The following is a 12146-nucleotide window of genomic DNA, read 5'->3' as shown; positions in this document are numbered from 1 at the left end:
TATATATATATATATAGAGAGAGAGAGAGAGAGAGAGAGAGAGAGAGAGAGAGAGAGAAACAGGACAGAAACAGGACAAGAAAAACAGAGCTGGATTTTGGGAGGGAGGTTTACGGAGGATTTTATTTGGGCTGTGAGGCCGTTTCCTGCAGAATCATTATGGCTTGTCACAGTAAAACCAACTCAAACTTCATCTCATTACACTACCTTCTTTTTCTTGATCACACGTGTAGCTCTTTGAAATTACACAATGACAACTTGAACATTTTTTTCTGAGCAAGACTTTGAAAAAGACGATATTGAGGGAAGAGTGGTATCACATCACATTTTAGCAAAAAAAAGGGGAAAAAAGGGAGAAGACGAGAACTGCATATCGCAACTTTTCTTTTAATGTGTGCTTTAAGTCCAAAGCAGTAACCTTGAATAGTGCTTGTCCTCTTATGCTTTCCCTCACCCTATTCTGCAGTGAGTGCTTCCACTCCCACCATCCAATTTTCTTTGCATGGCATACATATTGAATGGGTAGACCAGAAAAAGTGAATAGGCCTTTCTTTGATCATGGGTACGGCATCGTAAGGCAGGCTCTGGAGGTTCCTTTTGAGGCTGTCCGGAGTTCAGTTAAGAATCCCTCCATTGTTCTCGTAAGGCCACTTTGTTTCTTAGATCCTCTTTTTGTAGTGCTTTTTGTTATTGCCTTTCGCCAACGAGTAAAGCTGATTGTATTGATTTTTTTTTACAGCAAAACTAGCTCACACATGCCTTTCCTGGGCTAAACACAGGACTTTTTTCTCTTTCAGACAATGCTCAAGGACGACTCTTTGCTACTCATACCAAATGTGTTGAAGGTGTTCTTGGAGAATGGACAGATCAAGTCATTTACGTTCGATAGCCGTACCACTGTTCGGGTACGTACAGCCTACAGCTGAGCACAGGGGAAAGGGCAACAGGAATTACCACATGATTACAGCAATGACTTAGTGCCCCTATAATCATTAATTTTATTTGACTATGGTTGAAATGGCTACTCGTGAAGTAGATGAAGATGTGAAGTGATAATTCGTGGTGATAAACTGCAGTTCCCTCCTCCCTCTTTATTGTTTTGCTATAAAAAAGCTGGAGAATATAGTTGAAGTCAGACTAAAAGGGAAATGTATGATGGATGTACATTCATCATACATACCCATCTTGTGTTTTGGTTTTTGCGTCTTTTTTTTTTTTTTTTTTTTTTGGTGTCGACATAAATCCATTTTGTAGCAAATAAATCATTAAAGTACATTTTGGATCAGAATACAGAAAGACTATCAACACAATCAAATTGCCATGAGTAAATAAACAGTTTAACCGCAAATCTGTCAAGCTAAGAGCCCTCAAAGTTTATCTAATTAATCACAGGTTTCAGAAAACACAGAGAGGAAAAATAGCTTTAATTCTATGAAACTTTTTTCCTGGCAGTTTCTGGAATGTAAAATCTCATTAAAGTGATTAAGGTCATAAAGCAACAAATGAATTCAGTCAGACAGAGGTCATTTCTGTCTCTATGTCAGCCTCTAAGATGAGTCTGACATCTCCGAGCAGACTCATTAAATGGACTCTATTAGATTTCACAAATCTCTCTTCTGCTCATGGAGGGTGAGGGAGAAAAGAAAAAAGAAAACTCAGAAGCACTTTAAAGGAGAGATAGCGGAAGCTCTCTCCTGTCAGCCTAATTAAATGGAATTTCAGCATAATAAGAAAGCTCAGATCAATAATACAATACCGCAGATTTAATCAATGGTATAAGAGGATGCCTACTTGTATGGCTATTAGAGTATCTGTCAACTAAAGAAGCTTCCCTGCGGTTTTTCGGCTGCATTCTGTGGCTCCTTCACTTGATAGTGTGGCTTCCCCAAGCGTCATTTAATGCAAAGCACACAGATCAATAGCATTAAAACTGCTTATCTTTTAGGGACAGCTATTGGAATACATCAGCACAAGTCAACTAACTTCTTGATGGGCAGCAAAGCATTTAGTGTACTTGCTTTTCTTTTGCAGTTGTTAATAGAGTCCATATAAAAATTCATTACCAAAATGCAGTAACATCACTACATTAGACTCCTTTTTTCATGTCCGTGCAACTTAGAGTGCGAAGAAATTATGAAACCTTATCCTGAGGCATTGCCAGCAGTGAGGAATCATAAGTCATAAATGTCCCCTTAGATGGTACTCTCTGCATTTTAGAAAGATGATACAAGAAGCTCTACATCATTCATAGATACTGATCCGCACTGAGGTAAAATGTTTTCCCTGCACACTCCAACGTGCCGGCATTATTTTCCTAAATCGGTTGCAATCACTGTGCAGAATATAGAATATCTATAAAAGCTCTCTACTGCTCAAAATGGCAAAACATAATATCAAAGCACAGAGATTTGACTGAAAATACTCACTACAATGATATCAATGATAAAATACACCACATAAACATGGAGGGAGGGGGGGGGTTCAAGGGTTCAAGGTGAAAAGTAGCTTCAGTACAATGAATGTTCATATTTCTTGTAGCTTAATGTATTCTTACTGAGGTAGTGTATCCCAGTCACTCATCTGCTTCCATCTCATTTCCTCCAGGATGTGATCTCTTCCCTGCAGGACCGCCTTTCACTGCGCTACATCGAGCACTTTGCGTTGGTGTTGGAGGCAGGTGGTCTGGACCAGAATCAGAAGTTGCATCTGTTGCAGGAGAACCAGCCACTGACACATGTAAGAAACCTAGAATGAAAAAAAGAAGAAGACTTGTCTAAAAACACTTCAAATTTTATACATACTATGTTAAAAGTGATTTCCTGTGTTAACAAATAATAACAGAACAAAAGACTACCCACCAAAAGTTGTTGTCACTGAAAAGTTTTTGAAAGATCATCATCGGGTAGCTGCCTCAAAGGACATCTAGAAAGAGACGCCCTTTTATAGCTACATTTAAATGAACTTGATAAGACATGTTCCCCTACCAATAAATCCAATAAGATTAAAACACAGCCCTTGTTATTGAGAAGCAGTATTGCCTACTGCTATACCAGAGGTTCCCACGATTGTTTGAGCAAAAATTGAAATTCATCAGACCAGGTAGCCTTTTTCCAGCTGTCTTCTCATCAATTCTGGTTGCAGTTCCCTGTTCTTGACCACACAAGTTTGACATGTTGTTCATTCAGAGATGCTCTTCTGCACACCTTGGTTAAGTGAGATGCTGTTGCCTTCCTATCAGCTGGAAGCAGTCTGGCCATTCTCTCCTGACCGCTGGCATCAACAAGCCACTTTTTCTCACAGACCTCCTGAATATTTTCTCTTTTTTTGGATTATTCTCTGTGTTGCAAAAGGGACACATAAAAATGTTTCAGGGAACCGGCCCTCAAGAACTGGAGTTTGAGACCCCTGCAGTAGATCATCAGTTTCTGAAATACTCAGATCACCCATTTGGCACCAACAACCATTCCACGTTTAAGGTCACTTAAATAACAGTTTTTCCATTTTGATCCCCGTATTGAACTTCGGCAGGTGATTTTGATCATTAAACATTTTTGCAGTACTACACCTTGACTAAAATGACACATAAACAGAACTCACTGTGAAATGCCAAGATAATGCAGATTGATGATGCATTCATGATGCATCAGTCTTCTCTCTTCACTTAAATGATACTGAAATGAATAAATGAAATATGAAATAAATGAAAATGATACTGCAATATGTGAATAAAATCAGAGTTATTTGGTATGTGGTTGATATAATTGTATTCCCACAGGTGGTGCATAGAACCTATTTCCAAGGGATGAAGTGTCTGTTCCGCATTTGCTTCTTTCCCAAGGACCCTGCAGATCTGCTAAGAAGGGACCCCGCTGCATTTGAGTATCTTTATATACAGGTAAAGCATTGGATTAAAGGAAGATTAAAACAGATGTCAACAGTCATGATACTTTTGAAGGGCCATCTCCTCAAACTGCTGTTTGAGCCAGAGCAAACAGTTTTCTTGCAGTTGTTCTTTGGGAATATGAGGAAATCGAAACAAATCAATAATACATTTTAAAAACAATTTGGAAAGAGCACTATACAGAGCATGTGTCATCATGTCCTCACAGAGTCGCAACGATGTCATCAAGGAGCGTTTTGGCATGGACTGGAAATCAGACGTCACGTTACGATTGGCCGCACTTCATATTTACATCACTGTGTCCTCTGCAAGGCCCAATCAGAAGATCTCCCTGAAGCATGTCGAGTAAGTCCACAAAAAAGTGACGTTTTCAGAAATTATAGAGGGGGGAAAAAACCCTGATCTATTGCATTCTTAACCTCATTAACCATTCTGAGTCCCTTAGTGACGTTTGTTCATTCAACAATATCTAAATGATTAATAATTAATCCCAGCAGTATGAAAAACTCAAATTACTTAAGGATCATTTTCTGCAGGTCATTATGAAAAAAAGAAAGCCATTGCTTTGTGAAATTACATCTCTCCCTCAACTTGCCCACTTACTCTTCAAAACCTCGACCTAGCAAGTAATTAGCTTCGACTATCACAACCACAGAAGCAGAACAGGTTCAATGTGCTTGTAATAGACTTAGGATAGCCATGTCAAACCAGGGCTGGTAGAAGATGTCAGCCAGGCTCACTACATCTTCCAATGGGATGAAAGAAAACTTCTTTGTTCCTGCAGTTATGACATCTTCCTTGTACTCTTGCACGCCACTCTGTTTGTCTTTTGTGTACACTTCTGCCATCCTTCACTGTGTTTTCTCCCTGTCACAGAAAAGAGTGGGGTCTAGAGCCTTTCCTTCCACTTACATTACTTCCAACAGTAAAGGAGAAAAACGTGTGCAAATCCCTGTCTCAGTTGCTGAAGACGTACCAGCATCCACCACCATCGGGGAACAAGGTTTCTTCATATAAAACATTTTATCAGTAAAAATCTGAACCATTTTAATGACTGCAATAGCTTGGATCTTGCTGGATGATTTTATATGTATATGCATGGTAAATGCTCCATATTCTTGATTACTTTTAATGCAAATCCAAAACCTCTGCTGGATCTTAGTTTATTGTATAGAATCTTTATGTCTGCTTGATAATCATTCCTTTCGACAAGCTCTTCATCCTTACAGATGTAACTGTTGCATAAGAGTTTATTAGAAAGAACTGTGGCTCAAGAGTGCCCCTAAGAGGCTGTATTTAGCACTATAGGTGGACTGGTCTTTATTAAAAGATTCTTCTTTATCATTCTGTTGACAGGTCCCTCCACTGCAAGGAAAGCTGCAGTACATGCGTGTGCTCAATGACCTTCCACCTTTTGGTGGAATACTGTTCCATACCGTTGGACTGGTAATACATTTTTGGATCATTCGTCTGTAAAATGTCCATCCATCCATCATGGTAAAGTTGCTGTGTTCTTCTGTAGGAGGAGAAACAATCAGCTACAACCCTGTTGGTGGGTCCTCGACATGGCATCAGTCACGTTATTGATCTGAAAAATAACCTCACAACGGTTTTGGCTGAGTTCAGTCGTGTGTCCAAGATCCAGCTCTACCGTGAGAGCCAGGGAGTGGCTCGTGTGGAGGTGACAATCCATGAGGCCAAGGTATTATTACAAAGTGCCAAAAGATTCATATTACAATAGTTTAAAACTTAACTTCGGAAATACTACAATTGTTTAGTATACATTGGTCAACAGTTAAATTTGATAAGGTCTATGCTTGTCCCCTATTAAGTCTCCTAATTCTCTTTCGTGACATTCCCTTACAGCCACTGGTTCTCCTCATGGAATGGCCTGATGCCAGTAACTTTGCGTGCCTCATCTCTGGTTACTTCAAGCTTTTTGTAGATCCTAAACGTACAATCTACTTTAGAACCCCGGGTCAGTCGCAGCTGACCAAGGCAGGTATGTCACTTTTAACCTCTATTGTTCATTTGCAAAATGCCATGTTGATGCTGAACTACATGCCCACGCCCAAGTAAAGATTTAATTTAAAACTACAGAATACAACATTGTTTCCTTAAAAGTTTAAGTTGAACAACATCACACATTCAGAGTCGTATAATTGTCTTTCTTCCAGTTTCGTATTAGACACTGCATGTCAGGAAATTGGCAGCCTTCATTATGTTCAGTCTTCATGGACATTGATGGACGCTGCTTGAAATCATTACCTGATTATCCAGGGTATCCTGGAAATCCCATCCCATGGCGCCCTCTGCTGTCTCTCTTCCCATCTCCATCTTGACTCATTTGGAAAAATAGTAGTCCATATTTCACTTTTACACAAAATATTAACTGAAACTAATTAACTGAAATGTATTTTTGCTGTAATCATAAACATTTGCTGTCCAGACATGAACAGATCTGCTTCCATCTGCTGTATCAACCTTTAGTCTACATCAAAGAAGAACAGTACCATTCTATCATCACATCCCACTGAATCTAACCTTCTAACTTCAAACAAACTTCAACGTTCAATTTTCATTTTTGAAATAAATAATCCCCATGTGACCACCAGCTGCCGCCTGCTTTTCCATCTGGATCTTCTCTGTCCCCATTAGTTTTTAACTCCTCAAACTCTCCACTCCTCTGACAATTCTATCCTCAGATTACAGAAGTTCCTACCATGCACACCCACGCTCTGGGGCAGCCAGCTTGCCAAGTGGAGGGCGACGAGGAGACGAGAGGGAAAGCTCGCACAGGGAGTCAGGGTCTTCAAGGGCCGTGGTTCCCGCAGAACCTCAGCATCTAGGCCTGTGTCATGTCCACCTTCGAGAACAACAACAATTTCAGGATCTCCAAACGCATGCCGAAGCAGAACTCGACATCAATGAGAACTTTATTTCACAGGAGCCACCCGGACGGCCCCGCACAAAGTCAGATCCCACCCAGCAAAGTACAGAGGAAATAGCCGGAGTTTTAGAAAACCCAGCAGTGGAGAATGCTGGATTTAGAATCCGAGCACAAACAATGGGTCAATCCCAGAAAACGTCACGATACTTCTGTGACTCCTGCAAAGCCAGGCTTAGGGCAGAGGGTCTCTCACCTGGAATGAACAGCAGTGGGAGCTCTGGGAAACACTGCTCCAGTACTTGTGCCTCCCGAGATGGAGGAGCTGTTGACCTGACAGCTCTACCACCACCACCTGGGAATGAAGAAGAGGACGAGGAAGAGGCAGTTGGCGGTGGAGAGAAGCTGCAACCACCACCACCTGCCATTGCTGCCCCACCACCTGGCTTCAGGGACAACAGTTCTGATGAGGATGACCCAAAGAGAGGGAGGAAGGCTCGTACCAGTGCCAGCACCGCGGTCGCCTCTGGAAAGCTCTCCCAGGCAAAGGAAGATGTGCCTGTGACACTTATTGATAATGTGGCCACAAGAACGGTCCGAGATCATGCCCAGGAGCTTGATGACGCTCTGGTGTCCACCTTACAGGCACTTGAAGCTTTGGCTGCCTCTGAGGATTACCCCCATCACCCTCAACAGGCAACACAGACTGCAGGTCAACAACCTCAGTCATGCCACTGTTCTCAAAATACACATGTACAAAACAGGCCATGGATTATGTACTGCCAGTAAACAGTATTACCATACATTTGCAATACATCATTTTAGTTCATTAATATCCAACTAGAAAGATATTTTAATTTTAATCCAGTCATCTAAGAAATAGCAGATTTTGCATGAATAAGGAATGTGAATAAGAAAGTCGTGTGCCTAAAAAAACAAGCCAACCAAATTTTTATATCTGCCTAAAATAGAGGCACTTACACTCAGCTGCGCACACGCAACCCACAGTACTCTTGTGTCTTGTGTGGAAAACCCATTGATGCATAAAATTATCTAAAGAGAGGCAATAGATTTGATCCCGACTGATTTTCAGTTTCATTATCACAATTTTATTGTTATTGTTATTCTAACATTATACTGTGTTGCTCTCCTCTTCAGGCCTGATTGTCTTAGCTGCTATTACACCTGAGTCATCACTGGACTCAGGCCATGAGACCAACTCTTCTGAACTGACAGACGTTTCTGAGATGGTGTCGGCTATGAAACAGAACCAGAACCAGGCCTACCTGCTGGCTCACCATATCAACAAGGATCGGATCCTCTGCCGCCGTGACTTTCCCCTGGCAATCCCTGGCTGCACTGCAAAGACCATAGGGACTGGGGCCTTCTCCGTGGGTCAGATCCGTGCTGGCTGTCCACCCAAGCAAGTAATCCTGAGCAAGACCGTTCCCTTTAAAGTCAGCCCAAGCCAGGACTCTGCGGTTCTCAGTGTTGTGACAGAACAGGCGGGCAATCATGAAACTACTCAGATTGAACCGAAAGGGGAATTAAAAGCACCCACCAAAGCAAACATCCCAGAGCCCCCTTCTAAACCCCCTGTGGAATTTAAGGCTTCTGGAGCTTCACACACAGAGCAAGTCAGCAAAGATCAAAAGTTAGTAAATTCTTCTTGGGAGACAGTGAGAGAAAATCTCTCTGATGGTATAAAGGGGAAGACAGCAGCACCTCTCAATACAGACCCTACAAACAAAGCCTTACCTAGTCTCTTGTCTGTGGATAGAACTGCCACTGCCAAGATTTCCCCCTCTAACATGTGCCAAGATGCCGAGACTGCCTCTAGTGAGACCATGAAGCCTTCAGCCTCTACAGAACTTCTGCCAGTTGATGACCTTTTCTGTACTTGTCCAGTACAACAGGAGTCTACATCTCAACTGAGACTAAAAGACCCACAGGTTCAGAAAATAGTCGTGTTTCAATCCTCGTCTCCCACAGATGATGAGCGCCTTCGAGCCAAAGGTCTTCAGCTGGCTAACAACAAAGAAAATGCAGCGAAAATAGGACCAGAACCTAATTTGGCAAAACCCAGCCCACAAATACAAACCAAGTACTCCCCTCGTTTGCCTCCAAAAGTGGAGAGAAAAGAAACAGCTGAAAGCAAAACTGAGGGTGCCCAGGACAAATCACAACCTGAGTCGCAGAAATGCCCAGTGAAATCCTTACCTATTTTAGATGATCCAACAACCCCTAGTCACTCTGTAGATAAAGTCTCCACTCTCCCTGCCAGAGATTTGAAGAAACAGAGCAGCGGTAAGGGGAAGTCCCAGCGCAGTGCTCCCTTCCTGAGCTTTAGAAATCTTCTTTCAGCCACATTTCCAGCAAGAATGCGAAGAGAAACAGATGAGCGCAGGGCTCAGCTGCAGAAAGTTCGCCAGTATGAGCTAGAGTTTTTAGAGGAGCTGCTGAAACCAAAGTCATCGCAGGGAGAATTTATGCCCCAAGGTTCCTCACCTGTACCCTCAGGAACTCCTTGTTCCTGCCAGCTCCGTTCCAGTCCAGTCCTTAAGGCACCAGGGATCTCCAGGGAGCAGCGACGCAGTTGTGACTGCAAGAGAATGTGTAGGGGCATGCGACTACCTGACACACCAGTTGGCTCTACAACAGAGACTCAAAACAGAGGTAGAGAGAGAACTGTCTCGAAGACCCCTCCAGCAGTCTCCAAAGCCCCTCACACCCAAGGTGCTACAAGGAGACCTCAGACTTTGGAGATCAAAACCACACGAATACGATCTACAAGTCTTGAGTCAAGAGAGCCAAGAGGAGAACATGGCTCCTGCTTGCCCACCTGTACTTCTCAAACAGATTGCATGGGAGCGCCACAATATAAGAAGCTTCAGAGGCGATACAGCATTGGAGAACTGGACAACAGCACTAGCACACCTGTGTATGCTGAGGTAAAACCCAAAGCCAAAAGTCTCGAGAAGGAGATGGAGAGAGTGAGAGCCACAGGGCTGAGGCTCCCCACCCCAGTAGAGCCAGTCCACACTCAGTCCCACCAGGAGGGGAAAGGGAAAAAGGGTGTGTTTTTCATTCAGGGAGAGGAACTACTGCGTGAAAACAAAGAAGGGGCTGGAGAGGTGTTGCTGACCATACCTAGCGAAGACAGTGATGACAAAGACAAATGCTGCTCATTCTGTTTTTGCTACAGGAAGTGTGAGGCTGCAGACGAAAGCAGCGAGAAAGATGAACTTTCATACTCAATACCCCTTCAGGTCCTTCCAGGCATGGAGCTGGACTCACGTACCTTTCCTGTCGTAAGCAAAACCCTCCAGGTTCTTAATGCCGAGGACTGCAGCGGGGACGAAGAGGAGGTGGAAGAGGAGGAACCTCAGATGCAGGAGATTGACCTGAGAGCCTGCGGTACACTGGAGGGGAGCCTAGGTCGGGTGCAGGCTTTACAAGGGAAAACATTTAGCTTGCCCGATGGTTTTCTAAATGCTCAACTGGATGCTAATGAGTTGTTGGCTATCCTGCGTCACTGTGCTAACACCCCACAAGCTGAGGGTGAGGCTCGCCTTCAACCTTCACGGATTACAGAGTACAAACAGGAGCTGGCTGTGCGCTTCAAAGAATTCAGAGCATCTTGTCGGAGAGTGGCGAGCGTTGAAAAAAGTCCAACACGCATGCTTGCTGTTGTCACGGCTAGCTTTCAAGTGTTGTGTGAACTAACTCAGACTTTCATCAAACTGGTCAGAGGGGTTCGTTCAGAAGCCCAAAGGCTGCAGCTGTTGAGAAAAGTTGAGGAAGTTGCCATCAATTACACTTTGCTGTTGCGTGCAGCAGAAGAGTCAATGGGGCACTCAAGCAGCTTACCGACAAAAACAGTGAGCCCCCCTCCAGTTTCCTCCAACGCCAATAACATGAGCTCCCTCACTCGACCCATCAAAACTTTGCCTTTGCAGTAAGATGAAATCAGAACAGTCCCGAATGTGGGTGGCAACTCTATCCAAATTCATTGTTTATTTATCTATTATTTACATTTTTTACGAGATGTGCAATGAATCATCTTCAGTAAAAATTGCAATGCAACTGTTCCATCACATGTTTACAGGCCCTGAGGTAGCCTCGTGGATCTTATTATGAAGTAGAAAGATACACCAAACTAATGCACAATGGGATAAGAACCCTACACAGACTGGGTGATACAGGGCTAATCACCTCATATCAATATTCACAATATACATAAATGATTATAGTATAATATTTTATATGTAATGTATATTTGAGTTGTGTCTACCTAGCAAATAATATAAAGTTTTGTGAAGAAAAAAGGTGAAGAATATATTTGAAATGTATTGAAACAAGAGAACTATTAAAATTATAACACATCAGAAATAAATGTATGCTTTGGACAAAAATATTTCAGAAGTCTCGTCAAGTATAGCAACTTCTGTAAAGTACGTAGTCCGAAGGGTTGGCTGGTTGGTTAGATGGTGTTAGATGGTGTTTGTGTTTATTGAATTTTCTGTTGTAATTCAAACTGGTCTCTGCTAGCTATGTTGACAGTGTGAAATACTGATACAAGAGTCAAAATGTAAGTGACAGTGTTGGAAAATGAAAAGCACTCAAAGACAAGTATAAATATTTAACTATACTGATAAACACATGCCCTTTCTCTCACTATAAAGGTGCAGGTATGAAACAGACCTGCTCAGGGCAGAAAATGTAGCATAGATTCAAGTCACAATCTTATTCACGGTACAGTAATGAGTGTTGTTACCTCATTCTGCTGCAGAGAAGGCATACCCACAATGTACACAGACTGCATTTTACGCCACCACTAATCCATAGCTCACTTGCACCTCACCAATTGTTAACAATAGTTTATACACACCCACCTGCAAGTGAGTAGGCTTATCCTTAGGACTTTGCACAACCTCTGAAACTAGTTCTGAAGTTGAACTGTATCTTCTAATGTTTGATTCGCTGTTTCCAAGAGAGTTAACGCCGCTATTTTTTTTTCACAATTCATCTCCTAAAAGTGAATGCTGATCAATTTTAAAAGATTCCCCTGTTTTTATTTAAGTTTTCAGAAACAATATAAACAAATTTGCTTTCTATGTGCTGTTACACATTGTGCAATCTAGCAAATATTTAAGAACACATAAAGTAGTTTTCTATGTATTTTAATAAAACTAACACATCATTTCCTGTCTGAAATCTTCTTTGTGTCTCATCCTCTTGTTATTCCTGGAAATTACAGCAAGAGCCTTTAGAATTTATGCCAGCCTAACGTGTGTAGTGGATGTGCTATTAAAAGAAAGTGCTGTGAAACCGTTTACCAATTATCAGAGGCAATTG

The 12146-nt window shown here is 42.2% G+C and overlaps 1 protein-coding gene across 6 annotated transcripts in view; it reads left to right on the top strand.

Moving 5' to 3' along the window:
* The window catches only part of frmpd3 (FERM and PDZ domain containing 3), an 89696-nt gene extending 77977 nt beyond the window's left edge, over nt 1–11719 (top strand). For 5 of the 6 annotated variants that reach the window (XM_085175497.1, XM_085175492.1, XM_085175502.1 and 2 more), the window contains 10 exons: nt 798–905; nt 2605–2736; nt 3776–3895; nt 4110–4246; nt 4778–4904; nt 5258–5347; nt 5424–5603; nt 5768–5903; nt 6607–7500; nt 7947–11719. In XM_085175497.1, the coding sequence (XP_085031623.1) occupies nt 798–905; nt 2605–2736; nt 3776–3895; nt 4110–4246; nt 4778–4904; nt 5258–5347; nt 5424–5603; nt 5768–5903; nt 6607–7500; nt 7947–10750 (4728 nt within the window). In that variant the 3' untranslated portion in view covers nt 10751–11719. The remainder of the gene's footprint in view (nt 1–797; nt 906–2604; nt 2737–3775; nt 3896–4109; nt 4247–4777; nt 4905–5257; nt 5348–5423; nt 5604–5767; nt 5904–6606; nt 7501–7946) is intronic. The other variant, XM_085175520.1, reaches the window with a different exon arrangement.
* Nucleotides 11720–12146: the final 427 nt, after the last annotated feature.

The sequence above is a fragment of the Neolamprologus multifasciatus genome, chromosome 2 (genome assembly GCF_963576455.1).
Source record: "Neolamprologus multifasciatus chromosome 2, fNeoMul1.2, whole genome shotgun sequence".
NCBI classification, from domain to species: Eukaryota; Metazoa; Chordata; class Actinopteri; order Cichliformes; family Cichlidae; genus Neolamprologus; species Neolamprologus multifasciatus.
This window is presented reverse-complemented; position numbering and strand designations above follow the sequence as displayed.